General features: G+C 43.2%; 1 protein-coding gene across 5 annotated transcripts in view; it reads right to left on the bottom strand.

Annotated features, from left to right (window-relative positions):
• Nucleotides 1-27,945, bottom strand: part of Dcdc2a (doublecortin domain containing 2a) — a 155,434-nt gene that overhangs the window by 14,187 nt on the left and 113,302 nt on the right. For all 5 annotated transcript variants that reach the window (XM_011244294.3, XM_006516604.3, XM_011244291.2 and 2 more), the window contains one exon: nt 8,744-8,844. In XM_011244294.3, coding sequence (XP_011242596.1) covers nt 8,744-8,844 — 101 coding nt within the window. The remainder of the gene's footprint in view (nt 1-8,743; nt 8,845-27,945) is intronic.

Below are 27,945 nucleotides of genomic sequence, written 5' to 3'. Positions count from 1 at the left end.
GCCTTCTCTTATCCATTTCTAAACCCACTGTGGCAGACTAGTGATGATGTTCATAGTCTTTAATGAGGTAAAGGGGTAACAATCGCCTTGGGAGCGCGCTGATGAAGAGGAGAGAGACGCACATTTATCAAGCTCTCTCCTGGCGCCTGGTGTCATGTTCTATGCATCTCATATGCATAATGGCATTCACATTAACCTTCAACAACGATTCAAGAATAATACTGTTATTATCCTAATTTGCAGATATGGAAGAAGGCAGAATTCAGTAAATTTTCCCTACCGCTTCCTGAGATGAAGAGTTTAGAGAGCAAAATAGAATTCTGCTCTGAAGCGGTTACTCGCACAACTTGAGCATCAGGTTCCAAGTCAGAAGCATTAGCACTCAGTACCTGGTAACACCTCCACTGCTGACGCCATCCCTGCTGGACCATTGGAGACACCACCACAGAGTTCTAGACCACATGAGCAGCAAGCCTGGTCTCCAATGTGTCACATTAAAGCAGGCGTTCTAGTTGTGATGACGCCTCTTTAAAAGAAAGCTACATTTTTAGCCTAAACTGTCAGCCCATTGGTTGGGATCTGGAGAAAAATAAGAGAGATGACTGTGGATGGGATAATTTTGGGTCAGGAACACAGACTTGCGAGCACAGTGACTCGGAAAGAGTTTTTCCCATAATCGTGTCCTCTACCCGACACTTAGATCAAATTTTAGTCTGTTTGTGACTCAATTTTTCAGAAAACAGGTTTTCATATGGAAACCGTTTCTCTCAGGGATATACATATCTCGAAATTTCACGACGAGCTCATGCCTATGAGTAATTGCACGATACTATACATAAGGCGCAATTGTGTTTCACTGGAGTTTAAAGATTTATTCCTTCTACTCTATTTGAAATATGCGTCACATAACCACATAACCATGAGTGCAGAAGTCACTTAAACTTCTGTGGTCCCAGCCTCCCAGGCTCGTTGGCATTCATTCAGAGCACATGAAGTTCGTGAGTTAGAGAAGTGTACATACAGGTGTACAATCACAGACACCTCAGACTCTTAAACACAGAGCTCTGCAGATGAAAATCAACTTTTGCCTTTTAAAAAGCACATACTTTATTAGTGGTATATTACACATTGCATAATGTACAATGTAATATATCTTAGTAATTGCCCTTGATCCTTGTTAGTAGAGGAACTAGAGCAGATTTCCTCTTTAACCTGACACTGGCAATGACATTTTGAGTAACTGCTGCCCAGATCTGCCCACATCACATCTTACTATTTAGTTTCTCACACTCTGAGCAGGCACTTGATGTGTAGGAAAAGTTGGGGAAAGTCTAGGTTGGTTGTCACTGGGGCTACATCCTCATAGCATTCAGGTTTTTGGCTGATTCCCAGCCCACTGAGAAAAAGGTGCCCTCATTTATTGTATTGACATCAACACCTGTGAGATCTATCTTCAAGTGCTAAGATGTCAGCTATGTAAAATACATAGACTTTTCTAGTCCAGGTGTTCTCTCTACCCCCTTTCCTGAACAGCATTACTCCCACCTTGAAAATACTACTGGAGAGAAACTGGGAGAAACTGAAGAGTTGGATCAGTAAACATGGAGGACCCGCTGGGCTCCCAGGGGACTGCCTGCCCCCTGCAGAGGCAGCGTGGCCCTGTGTGCAGGTCTGGTGCTCGCTATGGAATAGAAGGTATTTCTGTTCTTTGTGGCAGAGGCACTAGCAGTCCGTGGAAGTACAGAAATTATCGTTCTTGTTTTTATTTCTGTTCCCATGGAAACTAAAATCATCTCCTACCAAGTTGAAATGAGGTATTTGGAAATAATCAGTTTCAATTTTTCATGATAGCTAAGTACTGCTTTCTTGTTCTCCGCTTTCTGGCTTACTTTCATGGAGGAGGGGGAGTGACATTTTCTGAGGGCACAAAGACCACGGAAATGGTGATTATCTGCAGAGGCATGAGCCCGGGTCCAGAGGCTGTCACCCGGGCCCTGGAGAGCTCTGAGCTCCTGTAACACCCATATGAAGATGTAGTTTACCAGAAGTATCTGAGTAGTGTGGGATTATGAAGTCATCACTGGAGGGAGAGCACTGTAAGTTTTCTCATTTTAAAAGGAAATGTTGGTTTTCTTTCATTTTCACGGAAATCCCCGCAGGCTGCGTTTTAATGTTTAACACCATTTCTCTCAATTAAACATAAATCTACAAACACGGATTCACTAAGAGCCCCATTTCCGGTGAGCCCACAGAAGGTTAGGGGTCTTGCTCACCCTCAGCTTGATGCTCCCTGTGTCTGGGATGCTCACAGCACCAGCAGGAACTTGATCCACCACAGACCTGTGGCTGGGATACAGGGAGTACCACTCAACTTGTAGTTCTAATTCCTTTCATTCGCCAAGACTGAGTGGCCCTGTGCTCAGGTAGGAGATGGGACCAATTATGGGAAAACCAGAAGCTCCCAATCTCTCCACTGCCCTTCCTGAGGGGTTCTAAAGAACTACAAACCAGAAGCCTCTGGACTCCTCCTGTGCCAGCAGCGTCAGCAGCAGGTGGGGTTTCTGTGGAAGAATGACTCTCTCTAATGAGGATTTTGTTTCTTCTGTGACAAAATAAAAAATTGCATCCAGGTTCCCTTTGGTTCTAGATGTTTTACACTTCTGTTTAGTAAATGCACTTGATTGAAGAGGAGTCGGGGTTATGTTGCTGTATATGAAAACTGGATACTTTGTAGGCCCTGCGTCTTGCTGGAAGAAGCTGCAGGTAATTGCTAGTTATCTCCAAGAAACAGGTAGTCAGTGATAAACCAAGCCAGGAAATCTGAGGGTTCAGATTTCAAAACCCCTGTTTTCTCGATGTACTTCTGGGCTGGCTATAGAGCCTTTGAAATGGCATTGCATTTTGCAGATGTAAACAGTAGTCACAGCTGAAACTAATTCCGAAGGGGCTGGGCAGGAAATATAAAGGCTTAACTTGGAACAAGTGTGGGAGAACAGGGAGAACTGGCTGAAAACTATGTGGCATGCCAACAGGTGCAGGCACAGTATACTCCAGGTTGGTCACTAACCACTTCCTGGGGAATCCAGTCATAGAACATCAGCTCTCTATCCTAACTCCTGGAGAATCCTGTCATAGGCCATCAGCTCTCCTTCCTAACTCCTGGGGAATCCGGTCATAGGCCATCAGCTCTCCTTCCTAACTCCTGGGGAATCCGGTCATAGGCCATCAGCTCTCCTTCCTAACTCCTGGGGAATCCTGTCATAGGCCATCAGCTCTCCATCCTAATTCCTGGGGAATCCGGTCATAGGCCATCAGCTCTCCTTCCTAACTCCTGGGGAATCCAGTCATAGGCCATCAGCTCTCCTTCCTAACTCCTGGGAAATCCTGTCATAGGCCATCAGCTCTCCATCCTAATTCCTGGGGAATCCGGTCATAGGCCATCAGCTCTCCTTCCTAACTCCTGGGGAATCGGGTCATAGGCCATCAGCTCTCCATCCTAATTCCTGGGGAATCCAGTCATAGGCCATCAGCTCTCCTTCCTAATTCCTGGGGAATCCAGTCATAGGCCATCAGCTCTCCTTCCTAACTCCTGGGGAATCCGGTCATAGGCCATCAGCTCTCCTTCTTAACTCCTGGAGAATCCTATCATAGGCCATCAGCTCTCCTTCCTAACTCCTGGAGAATCCTGTCATAGGCCATCAGCTCTCCATCCCTAGCATAGATTAAATAAAGACAGTTTAGGATGAAAGTAATTTCAGGCTGAACACTCTAAATTGAGCATTATGTTTTGTTTTGCCCTCTGACATCTTCCAAATGTCCCTCCAAAGTATCAGTAAAGGGAATTTTTAAATAAACCCAACCATAAAAAAGAAATAATAGTAACAAAAATTGGGATGTAATAAACTCAATGACTGTATGCCCAAAAAAAAAAAAAGATTAGATGTAAGAAAACTCAAACATGCATAAAGGAACGGTAAAGAATAGGTACATGCCCCCTGTACCAAAGCCAGCTAGAGTGAATCTCTCGGTAAGAATCCAAAGTCCCCTTTTCACACTCAGGACCTAAGTGCTCGGCACTAGGCTCACACTAACAAAGTAAATATGAGCATGTTCTCATAAAAATCAGAAGAGCAACACCAAAGCTACCAAAACTTAGACAGGGTCTTTCTATAAATACTGCGAGTCAAGCACACTGCCCTGGATCTCTCCTGCTGGCAAACTCTGCCTATGCAATGTCCTTACTAATACACACACACACACACACACACAATCTATCTAGCACTAAGGCAGAAGTCAAAACAGAAAAACAAAGAAGAAAACCTCCTAAGAACCACACTAGAAAAATGAAGTTTGAAACAGCAGAGCACCAGTATTTGGAGAAGGGAAGATGTCACATCCATGAAACAAGAATAGTACACTATAAAAAGAACACGTGGGGCTGGGGAGATGGCACAGTTGTTAGAGTGGCTATTTCACAAGCCTGAGGACCTGACTCAGAGTCCTCGCACCCACTTAATAGCCAGGCACATATACGTCATCAACCTAGAATTGAGGGCAGGGGTAGTCAGAGACTGGAGAGTCCCTGAGGCTCAGTTATATAAACTAATGTGCTCAAGGGTTAGTGAGACACCTTTACTAAAAAAAAAAAAAAAAAAAAAAAAAACTTCCAGCTTTCACACATACCCATGAGTGCATGCATACAATCAAGTACATGCAGCACATATATCCACACATAGCAAAGCAGGGGAAAGAACATTCAGAAGTATGAAAGTGTGTGGAAGTTAATGACATGGCAGCCCTGGTGAGAATACCAATAGGTGGGGCTCAAAGTATATAACACTTACTGGAAGAGTCCCTGCCCAGTAAGCGCAGGTGCTGAGCTCAGTCCCTGGCAGGGACAACAGATATACATCTGTAGGTGTGACTTGCATTTTGTATATGTGATGTAACATATATAAGATACATATATGATAGAGCCTACTATTCTGAAGTCCTAATCATCTTTTCTGCTCTGCATCTCTCTGGATTGTTTCTTATCTTTTTAAAAAGTCAAGTTATATCCTACAAATACTGAAATTCAAGAAAGAAGATTATTAAAGAAATAATTTAACATTTCTTCCAGAACTAGAATCAAATATTTCCAGAAGAGAAGCACAATGAGTGGTCAGCAAGCAAGAAGGCCTTCCCCCAAGGAGCCTCCCGAGTAGCTCTGGGAACACCAGGAACAAGGAAATGAGCCTAGCAATAGGGAAGCATTAATCGCAAATGGTCAGGAAAGGCAAAGTTATCAAACTGCTCAACTGCACTCCTGAGTGGGAAGCAAACTGAGCAGGGTTTTCAAAGTCCTGAGAGAAGTCATGTGACCCTAGAATTTTACACATAGACATGCTGACAATCAAGTTTGAGTAGAGAAATCAAGGTTATTTTCAGATATGAAAAGCCTCTCACTTGGACTGTAACTCAGCGGTAGAGCACTTGCCTTATATGCAAGAGTCTGTAGGTTCAAAAAGTCTCTCCCACACAATATGCCTCCCATGGAGGGTTTCTCTGCCTAAAGGAAAATTGGTTACACCTTCATTTTTATGTGGGGAACTTTCCTATAATAAAGGTTTAGCCAAGAAAAAAAAAAGAAGACATGGAATCCAAATACCAGGATCCATACACTGGAGAAACATAAGTATCCCAAAAAAATGATAAGGAAAATACCAAGCCAATCTGAGAAGCATATGCAGAGGCAAACTAAGTAGCCTTAGTGATCGCAGGGCTTGGGAAAGGGGACAAAGAAAGATTGCATAGTCGCAAACTGTGCAGAAGGAATCAGGAAGAGCCAGGCCCACAGCTTCAGCCACAGGTGCACAGAAAGCTAGGCAGATGAAAAGCAATGGGTCATGGCCAAGCAAGGGAGGCAGGAAGGTGACAGTGTAACTGAAGTCTACACAAAGAGCCATCCAGGAGTAATACACAGTGAGGAGAGCCTGCAGATCCAGAATTAAGCCAGCAAACGTTATAAAATTATACTAGAAATAAGGGCAAAAGGTATGCTTGTATATTTGTGTTGACTTGTTATGGCTAGGAGAGAGGAGGGAGGAGGGAGGAGAGAGGAGGGAGGAGGGAGGAGTGCTCGAATAACTAGCTCCCACAGTCATTAGGTTGAAGGTTTAATAAACAATACCTAAATTGTAAAAAAATAAAAATAAAACCAAGAGATTAGATACATAATATTTGAGATGACAAGATTATTTTATGTACGTCCAAGGCCATTCATTATACAAACATCTTTGACAACACATTCACACACATACATGTATGTGTCTAGATGTGTGTGTATATGTGCATATTTATCAACATTTATATATGTACATATATGTGTGTGTGAATGGAAAATGAGGATGGTAGGTCTGTCTGTCTGCCTAGTGATCACTACAGTTATCCAGAGACGAGCCGTGCAGTTCTCAGCCCTTAGCAGGTACCTGATGAAAAGTAGCTGATATTTAATGCGTACCACAAATGGGTGTGGTCTTCAGAGCTGCTCTTACTGTTATGGAGAGGTTGCCACTGGTGATTATCATTCCACACCCTCACTGGCTTCGTGCAATGTTCAGATTAAAGCCATCTAACATACAGAAGAGGCTCTGACACCGACCCTAGCACACGGTGCCCACTGTGGAACAAACGCAACTGAGGATCCCAGCACTGCGTGGAACAGGGCAGAGGGAAGCACCGAGGAGCCTCTGTCACCGGCTGCTTCTCCTCCAGGTCCTTCAGTCTCCTGGTGCTTTTCTTGCCCATTTTGAGTTTGTCTCTCACTCCCCAGGCTGCATTTTTCTCAGCTATCTCCACATGTCCAATAAGAAACCAGACACTGAGATGCAAGGCTGATCCAATGACATAGGAGATCCATCCTCCCTCCCCATGCCCCTCTCTCCAAAGCACACAACACCTAGGCAAACAGATGCCCCTCACATTGCTTGAGAAGAGGTTTTGACTTTAGAATATAAATTAGTCTTAGCTTTGACAACTAATAAATTTTGTGCATACATGATTACTCTTCTTTGTCCGAAAATATAATATTTAATTATGGTTTCACACAAGACTTAAAACTGTGTTTTCTCCCAGGGGGAAAAAAACTACAACTGGGGTTTATGAAAAATTATTAGTGAGAGCAAATCCTAGAAAATAAATTGGATTTTTGAAATCTGTGAAGTTTAGCACAACAGGATTTTCACTGGGAAGAATGCATGCAGGAAGTATGGGAGAATAGTCAGAAGTCAGCCTCACTGCCACCCTGATAAGACAAACACGCGTGGGAAGATCGCTCGTGGACCTGCCTGATTGTGAAATTTGCTTTTAGAAAAGGAAATAGCACACAATAGTCACAGGACACATGGCAATTCCTAGTGACTTCTACCTTTCTCCAGAGTCTCACACTGAACCCCAGTCCTCAAGTTATAATTGTAATGATCATATTAAAAAGTGCAACAGGGAGTATTTTATTAATTTATTTCTTTTGGACACAGGTATCAATTTTTTTTAAGTTCTCCAAGCTATTTCAATATGGAGCCAGGCTTGATATAGCAAAGCAATGTAATGTATACACTGATGGTACCAGGTACAATAGTTTGGTTAGACGGCTGCTGCCTTATTTATAATCTCCTTTAGAATACAAGTGGACTCCTATGTGTGAACTCATTTTGGTACATACAGTGGGGCTTTCAAAGGTTCACTGTATTATTAATATGAACTCTGCAAGATCTTTCAGTGTAAAAAATAAAAAAGTGAAGGGAAGAGAACTATGCTGTAATTCATATAATTCAAATTTAATAAGGAATTACTATAAATAAAAAAATGCATGGTAGGGTCTAGGGAGTTGGCTCAGTGGGTAAGAGCGTGCTAAGCAAGCATGAGGACGTCAGATGCCCAGAACCCACATGAAAGGCTAAGCAGGGCACACATCTTTGACCCAGTGCTGAGAAGGCAGGGACGGGTGGATCCTCAGGGCTTGCCAGCCAGCTGTCTAAGCAAACTAGTGAACTCCAGGTTTGCTGAGAAACCCTGTCTCAAAAGTAAGACAGAAAACAACTGAAGAAGACTCTCAGTGTCTACCTCTGACCTACACACACACACACACACACACACACACACACACACACACAAGGGGGGCTTGGGCATATGAGCACACATAAGCACACGGATAACTGGCTTACTTCTTGAAGTTAGCCAGAATTAACATGTCTTAATTTCTTCTGTTAGCATACCTTCCTGTAACACAAATAAGTCCACTGTCCCCCTGGCCTAGGAAAGGACATTACTACACACATAGAAAACATTTGAGTTCTATTTATGTGAGCAGTTCCTTTACAAAAGAAGAAGAGAAATCTAACCACAAAAAATATTGAAGACCCTGAAGGAGAGACTATCATGGCATTTTTAAAACACGTTTTCTTTTAGAAAATGACTTTTTCCTAAGATTAAAATTCCCAGCCAGTGCTTCGTTTTTAAATCGGACTTTGTGAGCTTGTGGCTCACATCCAGCTCCCTCTGTTTTGTCCTGCTTATTAAGAACATACCACTTCCACATTGAAGAGAGGCAGGTGGGTATTTTCTGGAGGAGTACCAAGAAGAACTTGGTATACCTCAGAAGTCATTTGACCTCTTGGCGCCTGAGTGTAGGGGGTCGGGGCCGGAGGGGGTAACAAGGCCATCACTGCTGGGTTCTGTGAATGTTTAGAGGCAGGAAGATTACCTGGTCCACTGGAACCTCAACCTGGGTGTCTTCATCTTCTTGAACTTCTGCTGCCCCCCTTGTTTCAGATCTCTCTGCTCCAGCTTTGAAAATGCCTTCACCTGTGGAGACAAACTCATATGAAAAAAAAAAAAACAAAATCCAATCGTGACATCGTGTGGCTGAAAGCTGACATTACAGTAAAATACCTAAAGAGGGATATGTAGATTTCAGTTCCTCTTAAAGATCCTGGGCCCCGATCATTATGCTTTAACTGAGAGGAGGTCCTGTGGCCAGAGGAAGGAGAGCAGAGCTCTGCTGGAATGGCTGCCTGCTCACACACTGCTGCTGACTGGTGCCGCCAGTCGCCAGAGATGGAAAAGCCTCCTGGCTGGACCCCAGTCCCCTCCTACCCAGCAATCAGTGACAACGTTCCCTGTGTTACAATACATTTAAGAGTTTCCATTTCCCTGGAGATTGCTATGCATTCAATATAATGTAGGCAAGCGATTCTCTTTATTGAGGGGAGGGAATCGTGTTTTTATTGCAACAGGCTCATGCACACAGTGGACTTTCTGCGGAAAATCAGCGTGCTCTAGCTTTGCAGATTTCTACAGGATTTTTCACAACCTGTGGCTTTAAGCTCTGACAACAGAAGAGACCTAAGCCCCTAGGGATTTAAGCTAAGCTCCTGTAACTTGCTTCCCTTTGCAAAGCAGCAATCTCTGTTGAAGAACTTTTAATGTCTCCCCTCGGGGGGCCTTCCCTTCTCCAGTCCCAGTAATCAAATCCTAGAGCCATCTGTCATTCTGTCTGTCTACTTGCTTCCAGACAGATTTAGTGCTTCAGCCACCCTCACAGATGTCTTCTTTGCCTAATTTTTAAGGCTCCCCAAGGATGGAAATGTTACCTCCTTTACGCTACTCCAGTGTTTGATTATCCCTGCAGCCTAGAAACTGATCCTGTCTTCTGTAACAAAGGCATGATTGTTAGAAAAATTACTTAATGCATGCCACATGACACCACACATTGCTAAAGGTCCAAGGTCAATCTTAACTATATGCAAAATGTATGTTTACATTTGTTGAGGAATAACCATACATAAGACACCAACACTGTAGTGTAAGACATGAATGAGACTTAGTTCCTAGACTGGGATGTAGGTCAGTGCACTCACGCTGTAGAGCACTCACACTGATGTAATCTGCTCCCTGTGGCTGCTTACAGCCCAACAAAGTGAGAGACACTGAACAGTGCAAAGTTGCTCAGAGGTCAGGGGTCTCATAGGTAAGAGGGCAGCAGCTGAACTGTTTCCTCTGGCATTAGGGAAGAGGGCTGGAGTGGAGTGAAATGTCTACCAGGCTCAACTGAAACCAAAACCAGTAGCAGAGGGAAGAGCCCACTGGGATGCTAATTCATTCTCATTATAAATGTTACTAAGGTGGTGGTGCTATACATTCTTAGGGAACATGCATTTCTTAAAAGTAGTGTTGTTATTCGTCTTGCTATAACATGTATACAGTTTGGGAAAGTTAGACGATGAAGGAAATAAATCCCTTCCGATACCTCATGGTCCAGAGACAGCAATTGCCAACATTTTCCAACACCCTCCTCCTCTTACTCCCCTTTTTCTTCCTTGTCTTCTCCTCTCTCCTCTCTCTCTCTCCCTCTCAAACAAATAAAACTTGAAATGTATAAGTCACTAAGTACTTTAAAATTATATCATGAGCACTTATCAAGACATTAAGTGTTCCTTGAAAACATTAAAAGTATGGCGAGACTGTGCCATAATTGCTAATGCAGATCGGATCTTGAAACAGATAGGAGACATTGTAAGAAGTTGATTGATGTCTAACTGCATTGAGATTAGTAAAGAAACGCCACTCTGGAATTAGGAAGCAGATTGTAGAGGTTCAGCCCCTGGTAGAGGAGGACCCACAGGCAAGTGCTATCTCCCTCTCTGTGTACACAGCAGAAGCAAATATCTCGCTTCTGATTCTTGTTTTCTAAGAGTAAGCCTAGAGCACTGTACACAGTAAGTTCACAGTGAGCATTTATTGAAAGTAAGGCGAAAAGCAAGCTCCAGGCTTACTCTTCTTCTCACATGTCAATCCCTTCCTGTTGATGCCCCCTCCTCACGTGCCGCTGCTCCAGACACTTTGTGGGTGTTTTGTTCCTTTCCACACTGTTCTCTCCGAGCACAGGATGCAACTGTACCATCTCCCTCTGCAGTATCTAATTGGATTCCCCTCCTGCCTCCTGGTTAAGGAAATCTCACCTTGCTATCTCCCTTCCCACCCCATCTCTTACCATCTAGTTAATCATGCCTGCAGGACTATCCTGTATCTTTGGCCCTCATCTTATGTATCTCTCCTACTGGACCATCCTGTATCCTTGGCCCCCATCTTATGTATTTCTCCTACTGGACCATCCTGTATCCTTGGCCCCCATCTTATGTATCTCTCCTACTGGACCATCCTGTATCCTTGGCCCTCATCTTATGTATCTCTCCTACTGGACCATCCTGTATCCTTGGCCCTCATCTTATGTATCTCTCCTACTTTGCACTCCATTGACAGAGCCTCCCCTACATCTGCCAAAGCTTCATCTCCTGTCCTAGACGATGTACATCAGTAGGGTGTGCCTGGATTGTTTCATAGCCTACATCACCATGTCCACTTCATGTTCTCTCTCTTGTCCATACAGAAGTCCTGGTATCATCTAACCCTCAGTTCAAATCACATCCAATGTTAATACTCTATAAAGATCACTTCCAGTGCCACTCCTGACCACAGAGCCGAACAGAACCAGTTATTTATTCCCTCCCAGGAACCCATCATCTCACAGTCTTTATTCATAAATCATTGTTTTGTTTATCAGCTTCTATTCCTTACTCTGTTTTGGTCCCTGATGTTCTACAAATCCTTCAGGTGGAGGCCACTGCTTTTGTCTTTGCAAGTCCTAGTGCCACAATGGCTGCCTTCAAACAATAGGTTTGAGAAAATGTTTGTCAAGCTAAACTGACAGTACCAAATAATATAAGTAATATGTAAACATCAAACTGGTCTACAAATGTTATCTGTAAAAGAATTTCAGTGTGCATGTACCTGTGGGGAAGATGGGGCATTCATGTTGTCTTCGAAAGTAAAAGTAAACACACACACACACACACACACACACACACGTGCACATACACATACATATACATATTTTATATGTGTTCTGTGAAAATTTAGGTAAATAAACAATACTATGACACATTGTGACTTTTTCAGATATCTTTATTGCTATTTAACCTCCTCACTTTTCTCCCGTATTTATTTCCCTAATCAAAGCTCCCCTCCTGCTGTTTCTCTCTTCCAGCCACTTCTACCCTGTTTAAACCCTGTTCTCCTTGTGGCTTAAATGAATCTTCCCTTCTGGGCTGACAGGCGTGAGAGGTCCCCTTTGAAGCTGTCAGTCAGAATCCTGATGACCAGAGGTCCAAGAGAGAGGCAACACTAGAAGCCACGAATGGAGTGCAGGGGAAGACATGTCACAACAGGGAAGTCAAACTCAATACTGGTCTAGTTCTAACTCTGCTGTAGATTTGTCTCATGTGGGGGGGGAGGGCACAGGGAGAGGTGGATACGTACATCACAATGTAACTGGTAATGAAAGTGTATCATACAAACCCAAGTCCCATGATGTCAGAATGGCCATTCTACCTATACAGAACTTCACTGACCTGTGTACACTTTGAGTTTTGCTAATCTCATGGCATGAGGGTGTTTTTGTTTTGTTTTGTTTTGTTTTGTTTTGTTTTGTTATACAAGTTCTCCAAAATAAAGTTTTAATTAAAAGACTAAAATAAAAATTATTTGATTTGGGCTTGAGACATGGCTCAGTTTACACAAGCACAAGGATCTAAGACCACACTCCAGCACCCATGTTAAACAGATAATCAGGAAGGGGAAGAGGAGGGGGAAGGGGAGGGGGAATCGAAGGGGGAAGGGTAAGGGAAGCGGGAGGGGAAGACGGAGGGGGGAGACAATAGCAGCAGCCATGTGTGGCAGATCCTAGAGGTGCCCCAGGGCTCACTACCCAGCTAGTTAGCCAAATCAGTGAGCTCCAGATTCAGTGAGAGACCCTGTCTCAAAAAACAAGGTGGGAAACTCTTGTGAAATGGTGAAGACACCAGAGGTTACTCTCTGGCCTCTACACAGACACACACACACACACACACACACACACACACACACACACACACACACACTATTTAATTCATCCCACAGCCTGGAAACCCTCCAACACCCTTCCGTCACACCTTAGAACACAAATTTCTCACCGTGGTGTAAAGAATTGGGATTGGAAGGCTGGAGCTATGGCTCAGCGGTTAAGAGCACTGACTGCTCTTCCAAAGGTCTCAAGTTCAATTCCCAGCAACCACATGGTGGCTCACAACCATCTGTAATGGGGTCCGATGTCCCCTTCTGGTGTGTCTGAAGACAGCTATAGTGTACTTGCATACACTAAATAAATAAAATAAATATTTTTATTGGGATTGGGCAGCTGAGCTGTGTACGAGCATGTCATACTGATTCCCTTTCCTGTACACACACACACTGACCCTTCATTCTGTCCCCAACAGAAACCCCACTACCATCATGTGGCTTTGTACCTCCCACACCCTCTGTCCCTCTTCACTTGATGAGTATGCCTTGCCATTCTGTTCTCGGAGAAGCATCCTTCACTGCGATGCCCGCAGCCAGAACACAGGGTCTCCTTCTTGTGCTCTGCCTGGTGCTCATTGATTTGCCAACTTCCTGTCCTCCACTTCCTCCCAAAGCGGAGAGCAGGGTGTGTCCAGCTCAATCACTTCTGCCTCCATCGATGAACAGAACCCAGCACAGACATCAAAAAAAGATTGTTGGAAAAATGATTGGACACTGAGTTATGCTTGTACATGTGAGGAGCCAACCACACTCGTTTCATTCTCTGTCCTAACAGGCCTTTCTCCCAGGCTGGTCACACTTGGTAGTATAGCATGTGAACAGAGATGGGGTCAAGAGGAATAGAGAGGATCAAAAAGATTGAAGTGCAACCTTGACTGGGATGGATGAATTATTACGTCAAAGCTTAAACAGTCATCATCCCTGCCAGATGCCCACATCAGAATACAGGGAAACTGAGGCCACCTTACAGTGTGTGGGACATAGAAGTAAGATTTCACAGGCTGAGTCTGGTGTGAATATAAAGCGGTTATTGAGGGGCCTGAAGGTGAAAGGGGAAGCCAGAATTTGGACCAGAAAGTGAGAGAGAATCCAGGTGCTCTCACTGGCTTTGAAAGCAAAAGGGAGCCTTCAGCAAGAACACACAGCCTCTGCAAGCCAGAATAGCCCAAGATGCAATTCTTTCCTGGATTGTGAGCCCAGTGATCTCAGTGTTGGAAGTCTGGCTTCCGGAACTATAGTACCCTCGGTGTTATTTTGGGCCAAGTATGGGGTCATGTGGCACAGCAGCCAGAGGTAGCTAATGCCTCATAGGTCCAGAAATAATGGTCCAGAGGAAACCACCGCCTTCTAATTCCAGCAGAAACCTGCTTTGCAAAGACAAGTGCAGGAATCTCAGACCCTCATCTCCACCCACTACCAAGAAGACAGTGGACAGAAAACCCTTCCTTGAGCCTCTGGTCCTTTGTCTTCTTCCCACAACAGTGTTGTTACCTGCCTTTCCCACCCCCTACAGCATGCAAATGTCATCTCCACTGCCAGAAGAAAAGATATTCAATATTTTAATATTCCTTCTGCCAGAAACCTTTGTAATCAAAGCTGTTTGCGGAGAAACTGAGGAGCAAGTATGGACTCGATGCACAACACTGCCCTCATTCAACTCCTCCTCCGAGGATGGAACTCAATGCTTGGATGCACACCCCACCCCGAGTCCAGCTCCCGTCTTCTCTCCTCGTGTCATGAATGGACATTTTAGTGCACAGTACACTGTGAAGCAATAGCGAACACTCCAGGAAAAATAAAATGCTTCTGGATTATTTTTTCACTTCTCTCTTACGAGATTGCTTGCCTAAAATACAAACCATCAGTGCTTCTGAGGTAGGGAGAGCATCTCAGGGGTGTGTCCATGGGAAACATGAGTCTGCTTCTCCTGATGAAATGCTGAGTCCCAGGCGTCCAGTGAGCACAGCTGAGACCAGAGCTCCCCCTGACTCAAGGCCCTTGCATTTCAGCTCATTTCAATCCTCAGATTTAAAATAGTGATTGAGTGATTGATTTGCTGTGACTCAGTCACGTGACTGCTGGCAATCAGTCCTCCAGGCCAATAAGCTTTTCTCAACAGAACTACTTTTTAACTACTTATTCTCTCTCTCTCTCTCTCTCTCTCTCTCTCTCTCTCTCTCTCTCTCTCTCTCTCTCTCCCTCATGTGTGTGGTCATTGGGTACATGTATGTACAAATGAGAACACACACACATGTACAGAGGTCAGAGAAAGATCTACTCTATTACTTTCTCCCTTGACACAGGTTCTCTCAAAGATCTTCACACAATGCTGAGATTACAGGTGTGCATAGCTATATCCAGCTTTTTATGTTAGCACTAAGGATGTGAACCCAGAATCTCATGCTTTTACAACAAGGACTCTTACCCATAAGCTCATCAACAGAATTATTTAAAATTATTCTTACTGTTATACATCCTACTTTGGTATGTTTAATGCTTTAAACAAATGAAATTATCAGGATGAGCTAGAAGCAAAATAGTGTCCTGATAGCCAGTACTAAATATTTCATGAAAACTGTAGGTATTTATTAGCTAGAAGCTTTCTATGTGAGGAAAATTCTGATAGCTGTGAATACTTTCTTCCAATATACTACTACAATTGCCTGAGAAAGTGTTAATTTTGACAAAATGCTAAGTTTTAAATGCATCTTATTAATCCCATTAGGTTACTGGGGCAATGTAGGGAAAGAACAGTTTCCTGCTTTGAGTACATAAAGCAATACTCTAAGGGAGGACCCAGTTATAAAGCAATACTCTAAGGGAGGACCCAGTTATAAAGCAATACTCTAAGGGAGGACCCAGTTATAAGGAAATACTCCAAGCCTCACATCAGACAGCAGAGACAGAATTTACACAAAAATTTACAAAATGATAGAAAAACAATTTCCATCAGCTGAATGTTAGTATAAGTACCTGCATATGTGAGATAGATTGAATCTCCAACTGACTCTTCATAAACAGAGACCGTTGACATCACAATAAACTACTGAAAATGAAAACACACCCAGGCAGGGGGACCAGGAGGAAGCAGTCCCCGTGAGGGCTAGCAAACAGGGAGGCAGCAGAGAAGAGAAGACAGGTGGAATCACACTTCTGAATGGAGAAATTCAGCCAGCTCTCCTCAAACACTTACAGGGGCCACAGTGTCCCTCGTGTCTCATATGTATGGTACACAAACATGCACACACTCGCGAGTGCGCACACACACATATATACACACACACACAAAACTCTAAATAAACATGTCATCATGAGAAAAACTGAAAAAGTCACCCAGCACAGCAAATGTTCTGAGGATGTCTAACTTGGTCAGGGATATAACGGTTCTCAGTCACGAATCTTCTCAGTATGTATCATCAAGCCTCATAACTTAGTCCCAAACTCTCCACAAAGACACAAGCATCACAAGTCCCATTTTCCTCCAGCAATCTGTAAAGCTCCTTGAAAATAACTTTAGGAATTTACATAGGCTGAGGTTGAAATATGTTTCTTTCTGCTTCCCGACTCCCACTGCAGGGCATTAACTATCATCTGCTATGAAATTACATACAAATTTGACTATCAGTTATTTGCATAGAATTGATCTTAACCACATGTGTTTTGTCTTAACTTTAAATAAATGTAGCAAAATATCCTGAGTGTAGATAGAAAGTAAAGATCATTATCACTGATTTTTCTAAAACATGGGTAATTTCACTCTAATGTCTACATTTATACTGTTCTTTTTCTATATAGATTTTTTTACATTTTCCTCAAAGTCAGAAGTTTTAAGAATATAAAATTAAAGCATACATTTCTAACATATACAATTTGTGATGGCTTACTTTATAAGCTATATAATTTTTATACAATTTTTAAATCTATGTCAGATATATGTGGCTCTGGATAATAAATTACTTCTGAGTAATTCATTTAGGTTTGCCTAAACTAGCAGATAGGCAAAGCTTTATTTTTTGTTTTTGGCCTTAAAAACCTGCCCTGAAAATCAGTTTCAATTTATCAGAATCACTGAATTGTTCTTCTCCTTCAACCCCAAGTAACTGAAATTACCTAGTAAGTGACCTAAAGTTCATAATTCCTGCTCATAACTCTGGCTTACCCAACACCCACCAGATGACCTTGGAAATTCCAGTCTGCACTCTCAAGCCCATCACAGCAATGGAGTACTTCCTCCCTCGCAGCCAGAAGCCCCAGCATTCTTTGGATGTTCAAATGTTCGCTTGGTGGTTATGATAAGCTGCTGAGCCAACTCCAGAAAGGTGGACAAGGCCTGAACTCCAGGCACTATTGCCTCCAGGAGAGTTATATGGGAAAATCCATAGCTCAGGGTAATGCATGTGTCAAGTGCTTACCCAGCTGTTAAGAGAGTGTGTAGAGAGGTAAGCTAAAGAGAGACAGTCAGAGTTGGTGCGGGGCAAACAGGAGCTGTAACTAGAAAGGCAGGAAGAGCTGGCCATTAGTGAGCAGAGGGAAGCAGTCTGGATGGCATGCCAGCGTATCCAAAGACTGGGAGGCTCAGTGTTTTATTTTAGAAGCTGTAGGTCTCTCACACAGCTGCTGCAATACTGGGGAACAATAGGTTATATGGCTGGCAAGAGGAGGAGGTAATGTTTTAGAAAACCTGCTCTGACATCCATCACCAAGAATTTGACCATGAAGACTATGAAGGGCAGCTTAGGGGCAGGGGGGTAGGGTGCACAAGTATGTCCTTGAGATAGGGCTATCTGGACAAACAGGGGTAGAGATTTGTAACAGGCTGTGTGTGGAGGAGGCGGTATGGAAGGTATTACTCATGGCTCTACAGGGTGACAGTTCTGAGTGAGGGGACAGGTCAAAATGGGACGATTAGGAACCTAATCTGGAATGTGGGTCTAATGGGAGCCACCTGCATCAACCTGCAAGAGGCACAGCAGTGGGACTGGTAGAAGAAACTGGAAAGGAGATGACTCACTGCAGGGAGAGCATAGAGCTTCCAAATCCTGGTCTGCATGCAGCACCCATCCCGAGCTGTTCTGCATGCAGCACCCATCCTGAGCTGGTCTGCATGTAGCACCCATCCTGAGCTGGGGGAGGGGCGCATACTCTCCCTGGGGGACCAGTCCTATCCAGGATACAGCAGGTCTGGAAGAAGGTACCACAGACAGGATCATCAGACAGGACCCACACTCTAGAAGTTTTAAAGATATAATTCCCCCATCACTGGGTGTGGGGCATGAAAGAGAGGAAAGGTTGGGAGAGGCCTCTATGCCCAATGCTTTGTGGCTGGCTGTGTTGTTCATCAAGACTACATAGTCAAGGGAAGGGAGAGAGTCTGAAAAGGAGATGGCAAGTTCTGATTTTGACATCCAATGCTCCTGCTGTGTCAGGGTGAATCCTGATAAGCTCATCACATGTTGAATATACTGCATCTAGGTGCATTTGATGTGCATAACCTGCCAAGCACCATTGCACCACAGTGTAACCACTCCCTGGTAATCTCAGAGTGACTGGGAGCAGAAAATTACAGTGACACAGCAAGGCAAGAGACAGATGCATTGTATACGGTAAGGCTGGGAGATCAAAGTTCAAAGTCTGAAGTTTAATTTCTACTAAATGTATAGCTTCTGTACCTTTGTAAACTCAAAAAGCCACAAGTCAAGCTATGATAAGTCTTGGACAGTCTTAGTCCAAAACAGTATTGGTTTAACACACATTGAAAATTCTCATAGAGGATCCAGGTTCAATTCCTAGCACCCACACGGCAGATCACAACCATCTGTAACTTCATGGCATCTGATGCTCCATTCTGGCATCACAAAACACACACTTGATGCATAGACATACATGTAAGTAAAACACATATACACACAAAATAAAATACGAAGATAATTTTTAAGGGATCCTCATAGAGGGATAGGTGTGTGCTTCGTGGGCGGGAGCTAGCTTTGCTTGTACAAGGCTTTAACTTCCATCCCCAGCACTGCCAAAGGGGGAATCCTAGTAGCCGCGTCCAGTAAATGGTTGGAAATATAAATCTCAGTTCAGAGGAAGTTCTGAGACAATGATATAAACTTGAGAACTGTAAGAATACAGTTGGGGTCCTGTGAGCCAGCCTGTTAAGTCTGTTGGGCTTTAGCCTGCCCATGCCATATCCAACCTCCAGGCCCAGGCAGGGCCATACGTCTTATGCTCCAGCCTTGCCTAGTGAGTCTTTCTGACCTTAGCCCATCTGCACCCTAAGCCCCAAACACAACCCAATCAGCAAGTTCTGCTTAGCAGTCCATGAACGATTCTCCACCATAGACCGTAGCCTGAGACGTGAAACAAACCAATCTTGATAAATTCATAAAAATCGAAATAACTCTGGGTATCCCTGTTCACAACAATATGCAATATTGATGCAATAAAGCTTAAAGTCAACAGCAAACAAATCGTTAGTAATTACATGATCTCATGTAGATTAGATAATGCATTGCTAAATGATGAATGACTCAAAGAAAAAAAATCAAGAAATAACATTTTAAATTCCTGGAACTGAGCAAAAAGCAAAACACAGCAAAGTCTTTGGGAAACACTAAAAGCCTTAGGTGGATATTCACTGTGGTTAACACCCGCATAAACACTCAAGAAGAGCACAGAAAGTAACTTAATAGCTCAAGAATCTAGAAAAACAAGAACAAAAAAGAGCCCCAGTGAAGCCAAATGGGAGGAAATATTAAAAATCAGAGCAAAATCAATGAAAAAGAGACAAAGAAAACAAGAGTTGGTCTTTTGTTAAGAAACATCAATAGACCCTGGCCCGACTATTAAAAAAAAAAAAAAAAAAAAAAAGACACAAGTAAACAACATCAGAAATGAGCAGGGAAGTGGTACAGCAGACACAAGAAAAATGCAGACAATCGTGAAGAAATAAGTTAGAAACCTATAATCTACTAAATTAGAAAATCTAAAAGAAATGGGGTGGTTTTTAGATTCACCCAAACCAGCAAGTTAAAATAAGAGAGCAAGCACGCACGCGAATCCATAAAGAAGAAGGGGTTGGGAGAGGGGAAACCTCTGACTAGAAAAAGCCCAGGTCCTGATGAATTCACAACAGAATTTCACCAAACTTTCAAAAGAAATCTCTGGTCTTTATACACACACACACACACACACACACACACACACACACACACACACACACACATGCATGCATGCATAAAAAAGAGGCTTTCCTTCTACAGAGCTAATATTTCTCTAGCACCAAATCCAGGTAAATAAATGCACACACAAAGAAAAATACAGACCAATATTCCTGATGAATACAGATGCAAAAATCTTAAATAAAACATTTGGAAAACCAAATACAAGTATGTGCCACAAAGATCGTCCTCATGATCAAGTTAGCTTTATAGCAGAGATACAGGAATGGTATAACATACATTAAGTCAATACATGTAATAAACCATAGAAATGGACTCCAATGGAAGCAAGGAGGCTAACTACAGATCTTCACCTCTTCTCTCTCCAGTCCTTCAAATCTGATTCCCTGCTGCAGCCTCCCTTCACACACACACACACACACACACACACACACACACACACACACCACATCTCCAGTGGATTGCACAGATCTTCCCCTCCCAAGTATTACTTTATTCCAGCCCCCAACTCCAGCAGGCATCCTCTGGAAACCCACAGGACACTGATCAGAGAAGCAGGTAGGTTAATCATACGTTTTCACCTCTCCCTCCTTTCCAAGTTCAATCGCCCAGTCTCATTCCCAGATGAGATTGTGGCATGCCACACAGTCTCCTGTTCCTCTCTCATGTCTCCAGTGGATCTGGACGTTCTCCAACAACCTTCCTTGCCCACACTCACCCCATTATCCCAGCCTCCAATACCAGCAGGCATCCCCTGGAAACACTCCAGTCTCACAGGGCAGGGAAACATCAGTCTAACTGCAAATCTTCACCCCTCTCCCTACTCCTCCTAACCCAGTCCCCCTCTGCACCCCCAGCTCTGTAGCAAAGGCCTGCCGCAGCCTTGCCTCATCCTGCTCCCACTCAATGGGTACCAACCATCTTCCCCTCTGTTTCTTCCCATCAGGCATCACTTTATGACAGTCCCCAACTTGAGCAGGAATTCTTTGAGAACCCATAGGACACTCTAGCCAAAAAAGCAGGCAGACCTTCAGCCCTCCCTCCTATCCTCCAAATCTAATCCTCCAGTCTCAGCTCCATCCATCTCTGCAGCAGACCACCTGCTGCTGCTGCCTTCCCCTCTTCTTTGCTTCCATCTCAAACCAAGTATAGAACCACAGCAGCAAAAGCAGCCTGGTGTTAGCAAACACAAAACAAACAAACAAAACCAGCATGTAGTGAATAGAGAAAACAGGAGAAAAGATGCCAGAAATACACACTGGAGAAGAGACAATATCTTTAACAAATATGCTGGAAAACTGGATGTCCACATGTAGAAGAATGATATCACACCCATATCCATCACCCGTCACAGAACTCCAATTTGAAAAATGGGCTATGGGTCAACAAAAAGTTTTCAAAGAAGAAATAAACGTGGCTATGAAATATCACAAAAAGTGTTCAACATCCTTAGCAATTAGGAAAATGCAAATTGAAACAACTTTCATATTTCATCTTCCCACAGTCAGGAACACCAAGATGGGGAGGGGGCGGGGAATTGACAGCAAATGCTGGAGAGAATGCGAGGAAAGTGGAGCCCTCGCTCACTGCACGCTGGTCCAACCACTGTGAAAACCAGCACAAGAGTTCACGAAAAGATATAAATGAGAGAGAGAGAGAGAGAGAGAGAGAGAGAGAGAGAGAGAGGGAGGGAGGAGAGAGAAAGACCTTATAGTCCAGCTATGCCATCCTTGGCATATGCTCAAGAGACTCAACATCCTACTCCATACATATGTGTCAGTCGTGCTCATTACTGCTCTGTGCATAAGTGTTAGGATATGGAAACAACCTAAATATCCATCAACTGAAAAAGGATAACAAAACTGTGATCAGAGACACACGGAATAATAAGGAACACTGAGAAGACTAAAAAGGCCATAGGGATACATAGTGGTCTATGTTTATATGTGTGTGTGTGTGTGTGTGTGTGTGTGTGTGTGTGTGTGTGTGTGTGTGTGTGTGATTTAAGTGAAGTTGTACCACTCACAACAATAATGCTCCCACCCAAGAACTATCTAACAAAGCCCTAGTGGCAGCCATGGGAAAACTCCCTTCAAATTGTTGGTAGGGAGTACAAGAGATTTCTAAGACATTACAGGTGTTGCCTTGGTTTCCTCCTGGAAGTTGAAGGTAAGATCTCATTACTGATGACACCACATACTTTGTACATGAGACTTGAAGCCGCCTCCTTGAGAACTGGGTATGCCAGGTGCTATGCAAACTGCCAAGGCCAGAATCAATCCATAGTCCTGCCGAGGTGTAAAATCTACAAATGACGACAAGGGCTGGACTGCCAGGATAGCCAAAATGCTGAGATAGGAGTGCTTTTATCTTAAGGGTAGCCAAAAGCTACCAAACTGGACTTACAGCCTGGAACTGTAAATCTGGCTAGCTATCTGAGGCTGGAGAGGTTACAGACCTTAAAGGAAAACCTACGATAGCCATTTTAGTAGACCAACATAATTTCTAACTGTATTTGAGATCCTTATGAATATAACCATCATCCCTCATTGAAGAAGTTTCTTTTCGCATCAGATGGAGACCATCACAGAGACTCACAGGTGACCATAATGCAGAGACTGCATGAGTGTGGGGTATCAACACTGACTGGTACATCTATAATACATCCTAAGGCTACTGGGAAGTCATGGAAGCAAGTAGAAAGACTGTAATTCCCAGAGTACCAAGAAGTCTGTTGTGAGATAGTGTCTTCTACATACGATAGGGAAGCTGCACCCATGAACTCTCAAAACACAGCCTGAACAAGATCAGCATAATGACAATACCAGTTGACACACCAATATAATCCAGGAAAATTCCATGTGGCCACACCCCTAGATGAAGAGCTACAGGTAGTCAGTTCCCACTGAGGGAGGATCAGTCTGCAGGGATAAGCTCCCACCAGACAGGTTCCCCAATCCAAAGTGGTCAGCTTTACACACATGCACACATAAGCAAAGCTAAATGGACTCAGTAGGTTATATATAGATGTGTGCATACATGTGGGTATATTTTGTGCACATAAAACTAATATTTAAAGGAAAGATCATGAATTTGTGGGGCTATAGGAGGAGCTGGAGAGGGAGGAACAAGAGAGAAGTATTTATAGTGTTCATGTATAAAGTGCTCAAAAAAAAACAATTATTAACTAATAAAGGAGACTATAGTTGGTAAATAAAACCAAGTGTCTATGTAATATCTTGGGTTAGGAATAGAAGCTAGCTTAAGACCAAATTCAGCCATTCAACACTGCAGTGGTAGGCAGAAGTTCCCGAGGGTTTAAAAAGAACAGCAAGAAGAGGGGCAGGCACTAAAGGAGGCTGAGAAAAGACAGTACAGACTATCCTTTCAAGATCACTGACTGTGAAACAAAGACAGACCAGAGTCTAAGGAAACCTAACTCAAGACACCTGGGGCCAAGGAGTCTGGGAAGAATGAGGAGCTAAACTACATCTCTTCTGACTCCAGAGAATTCATCATAGCATCAGAAAACTGTCACTCAGCCTGAGTCCCCAGTGTACAAGCGTGTCTCAGGAAATCCAAACACTCAAACAATCCCTACTCACTCATGGGCAAATTAAACCAAAGCAGTTCATCTCAGAAAGACGAACGTAACCAGAGCTGTATTTTACACACACACACACACACACACACACACACACACACACACACACACACACACACACACCGTCCCTTCATACAGAGATGTATTGGTGTGTAACCCTGAGCTAAGGTGTTCCAATGTATTACACCACAGCAATCCCCTATGGCAGGCAGAGGGCTCAGGGTCAGGTGGAAAAGAGTAGAAATTAGCAGGATGGCAAAATTAGTACATGGCAAAGCATTCTTCTCAAAAGGGTAGATAATAATCACCTCAGATAAGGCAGCAAAATCTTTTAGCATCAGGAGACTTGAAAATTCATAAGAGAAATCTGGAAAATAAACAGAAGCTAAGGAAAACTCGAATCAGACAGTTTCAAACTCTGTCTGAAGTTTACAGATTACTGCAGAAGGTTGAAGTAGTTCTCTTGATGGGTTGTAAGTCAGCGATGATTTATAATAATATCTAAATTACATACACAGTGTGGCCTTTGAGAGTTAAATACACGGCTGCACTCTACAAACAGACTGAATGTGTGTGTGACACTTATTGCTGGCTGTTGTAAAATGTCTGACATGAAGCAGCCTAAGGGAGGAAGGGTTTGTTTGGATTTATGGTTGAAGGGACAATGGTACAGTCACCATGATGCAGAAGTACAGAGGCAGCAGCTTGTAGCAGAGACCACTGGAGCATCTGGGCAGATCCGGAAGCAGAGATGCAGGAAGGCCTGTGCTCAGCAGATAGTATAATTTTTCTAACTTCCTCCCTTCCCTCCTTCCCTCCTTCTCCTCTCTCTCTCTTCTCTCTCTCTCTCTCTCTCTCTCTCTCTCTCTCTCTCTCTCTCTCTCTCTCTTTCTCCTTTCTTCCTTCCTTTCTTCCTCTCTTCCTTCCTTCCTTTCTTTCTTTCTTTCTTTCTTCCTTTTATTTTTTTCTATTTTTCAAACATTCAGTCATTGACTTCAGTCTACTTTCAGAGTGCATCTCCCCCTTCAGCTAATACCCTCACAGACATGCCCAGAGGTGTGACTCTCAGGCAATTCTAAATCCAGTCTAGGGAGACAAACAAAACAAACCATCGCAATGTTTTTTTCAAAAGGTATTCAAATTATTGCTGAGTTATGGCATTAACATTCTAAGGCTTCGGATTTCACCATAAACGATTAGTGACAGTATGCTTTTGAACCGTGTCTATAACATCACTACAATGTGGTAAGTACCAAGCAACTGCTTTCTGAGCAGGTGCCGCTGTGACATGAGGTCCTCACTTGAGATGTAGGGACACTGAAAATGAGCACTTCTAAGCAAGCCAGTGCCTTCCACCCAGCCTGACACGGGTGATACACTGGAATTGCTCATTAGCTCTGAGAAAGTCTTTCACTTTCTGTGTGTCAGCAGTTCATAAGGAAGCACACTTCTACTTGCTTAAGACAATCAAAGTGAGATCTCTTGAGTCGCTGTGCTTCAGGTATTTATGAGAGGATGGAGAGGATGAAATTTTATCAGAGTTGATGTCTTGCTAACAATATAATTTAGCTCTGATTGGTGGTTAATCTTCCATCTTAACACAAAGTAGAGGTTATAATGCATTCAGTTTAGCCTCTTATCTGAATATGCATAAAGTCAAAGAATGGTTGTCAGTGAATGCATTAGAAAGTCCTTCCATGGGCTTTTTTTCCCTGCAATATCACCTACCTTGTACAAACTTTTATTTAAAATGGACTGAGATAAGTGCATTTAAATAATTCCACTGAAGCCGATTTTAAGGTGATTACCATGAAGTGGCAGGCCCCTGATGAGGAGCAGCCTGGGGGTAGGGGTGCTGGTTCTTGGCATGTCCCTGAGAGTTGGGGGTCCTCATGTGGTCATTTCTTCCCATCAGCAATGAGAGTGGCCATTAGAACGTTCAGGAAAGTTATCTTAGATTCTCTCTTACCGGATAATTGAGAAGCTGTAATTATCTGTTTTCATCTTTGAGGGAAGAAATAGGGCAATTTTTTTTCTGTTTTTTTTTTTTTTTTTTTTTTTTTTTTGAGACAGGGTTTCTCTATGTAGCCTTGGCTGTCCTGGAACTCACTTTGTAGACCAGGCTGGCCTCGAAACCCTCCTGCCTCTGCCTCCCAAGTGCTGGAATTAAAGGCGTGCGCCACCACACCCGGCTATGAAATAGGGCAATCTTTTACTGGGTCCTTCTTAAAACTCTGCAGTTTTAAATGTTTCCCTTATGTTAAGTATGGCATAAACTAGTCTTTATTATATTTCATATGCTTCCATATAAAATAAGACATATATGTATATGCATATGTATACACACACACACACATATTGGGGAACCTAGAAGGTATCCATTATCAAGAAGACATGTTGGAAATAGCCAAGAACTGTTTCTCTGTCAGCACTTACCTAGAGCACCATGGAAATGAGTAACAATGATAAACTAAAGCAAGAACAATATTAGTCATGATAATAGCGATTAGCTAGCAATTACTTGTGTTACAAATATTAACTCATTTTCAATCCACAATGACTTTATGAAATAATTATCACTACCTGCTTTGCACAACAACTTCCTTTGAATTCAACACTCCCTTCCCTCCTGCAAGGAAGGTGGTGTGTTAGACCCAGGAAGCTAAGGAAACTTCCAAGGCTCAGCGAACTCAGGAAGTTAAAGGATGCATGAGATCCCTCCTCCTGACAACTGAGAGCAGGCCAGGCTCTGGGGTGGAGCTTCCTGCAGGCTGGCCAGAGAGCTCCAGGGGGTGAACTATCGTTCGGGTGGGCATGTGGGGTGGGGTGGGCTTTCTAGTGGTGTAGCTGCCCTTGAGGGACCCACCTGCTGTAAGTTACCCAGGAACTCGTGTGTTTCCCACCTTAGACCTGGGTGGAACTGTTTCTTTGGTCTCTCAGTGGTGCCTTGTCTGGAGCTAACAGACATTTGCTCACCTCTTCCCGGGAAAAGGCACACACTCCTGCCTCTAACATATGAGAAACAGGGACGCTTTGAGTTCATCACCACAGGTCGAAACATGATTCGGGCCAGGAATCTGACATAGGAGTCTACATTTTTAACAGCTCTCGCTACTTGTGTTACAAGTATTAACACATTTTTTGCTTGCTTGCTTGCTTGCTTGGCTTGGTTTTTTTCGAAACAAGCTTTCCTTTTTATAGCCCTGGCTGTCCTGGAACTGGCTTTGTAGACCAGGCTGGGCTTGAACCCAGAGATCCACCCGCCTCTGCTGGGATTAAAGGCACGTGTCACCACCCCCTGGCCACATCTTTTTAATCTGACAAGCATGACCCATCAATGATTTGAAAGGTTAACTTCATAGGCTGCAATTGGTGGGGACTGGAGGGGGTTTTCCTGGACTAGCTCTTAAATTACAGATTAAAAGAAAAAAATCCAAAATGTAATTATGGAGAAGCAACACTGGGGGGGAGGGGCAGTGGGGGAGAGATGTCAATAATTCTAAACTCATGTAGGTGACGAAAATGAGAGAAAAAGTGGAGAAAGAATATTTCTTAAAATTGATCAAAATTGTAGGGCTTGGTAAAAATTCTTTGAGGAAAAGGAGAGCAGAGAAGTGTCAATTAAAACATTCTGAACTCAGACTTAGGAGGAAAGAACATGTGTTAGTCTGGTGTGTGCCGTGGAGGGAGCTGGGGGAGGGGGAAGTTTCATCTGTTTTTGATTTCCTGGACAAGTCAAGAAATTTAAATATGGGGGCTGGAGAGATGGCTCAGTGGTTAAGAGCGCTGATGCTCTTCCAGAGGGCCTGTGTTCAATTCCCAGCAACCACATGATGGTTCACAACCATCTGTAATGGGATCTGGTGTGTCTGAACACAGCTACAGTGTACTCATATAAATAAAATCAAATAAATCTTTTTTAAAAAAGAAATTTAAACATACGCTTTTTAAAATATTTTATTCTATTGTGGAATATTCTAACCATCTTTTAGGATAATTTTTTCTTCTAGATCAATCAAAATCATACTTTCCCCTAACTTACATTTTTAACTTTTAGGATCCTTACATATAAGGTAAAATGGATTTGCCAAAATAACTGCAATTTTAATGCCTCCTGATCCTATCAGTAATCCCAAGAGGGAGTGATCATTTCAATTCGGGACATAAACATCCCGTGCACTAGTGCCGGGTATGGGGCAGAGGGACATAAACATCCCGTGAACT

The sequence above is a fragment of the Mus musculus genome, chromosome 13 (assembly GCF_000001635.26).
Source record: "Mus musculus strain C57BL/6J chromosome 13, GRCm38.p6 C57BL/6J".
NCBI lineage: Eukaryota > Metazoa > Chordata > Mammalia > Rodentia > Muridae > Mus > Mus musculus.
Note: the sequence above shows the minus strand (reverse complement) of the source record. Positions and strands in the feature narration are given on the sequence as shown.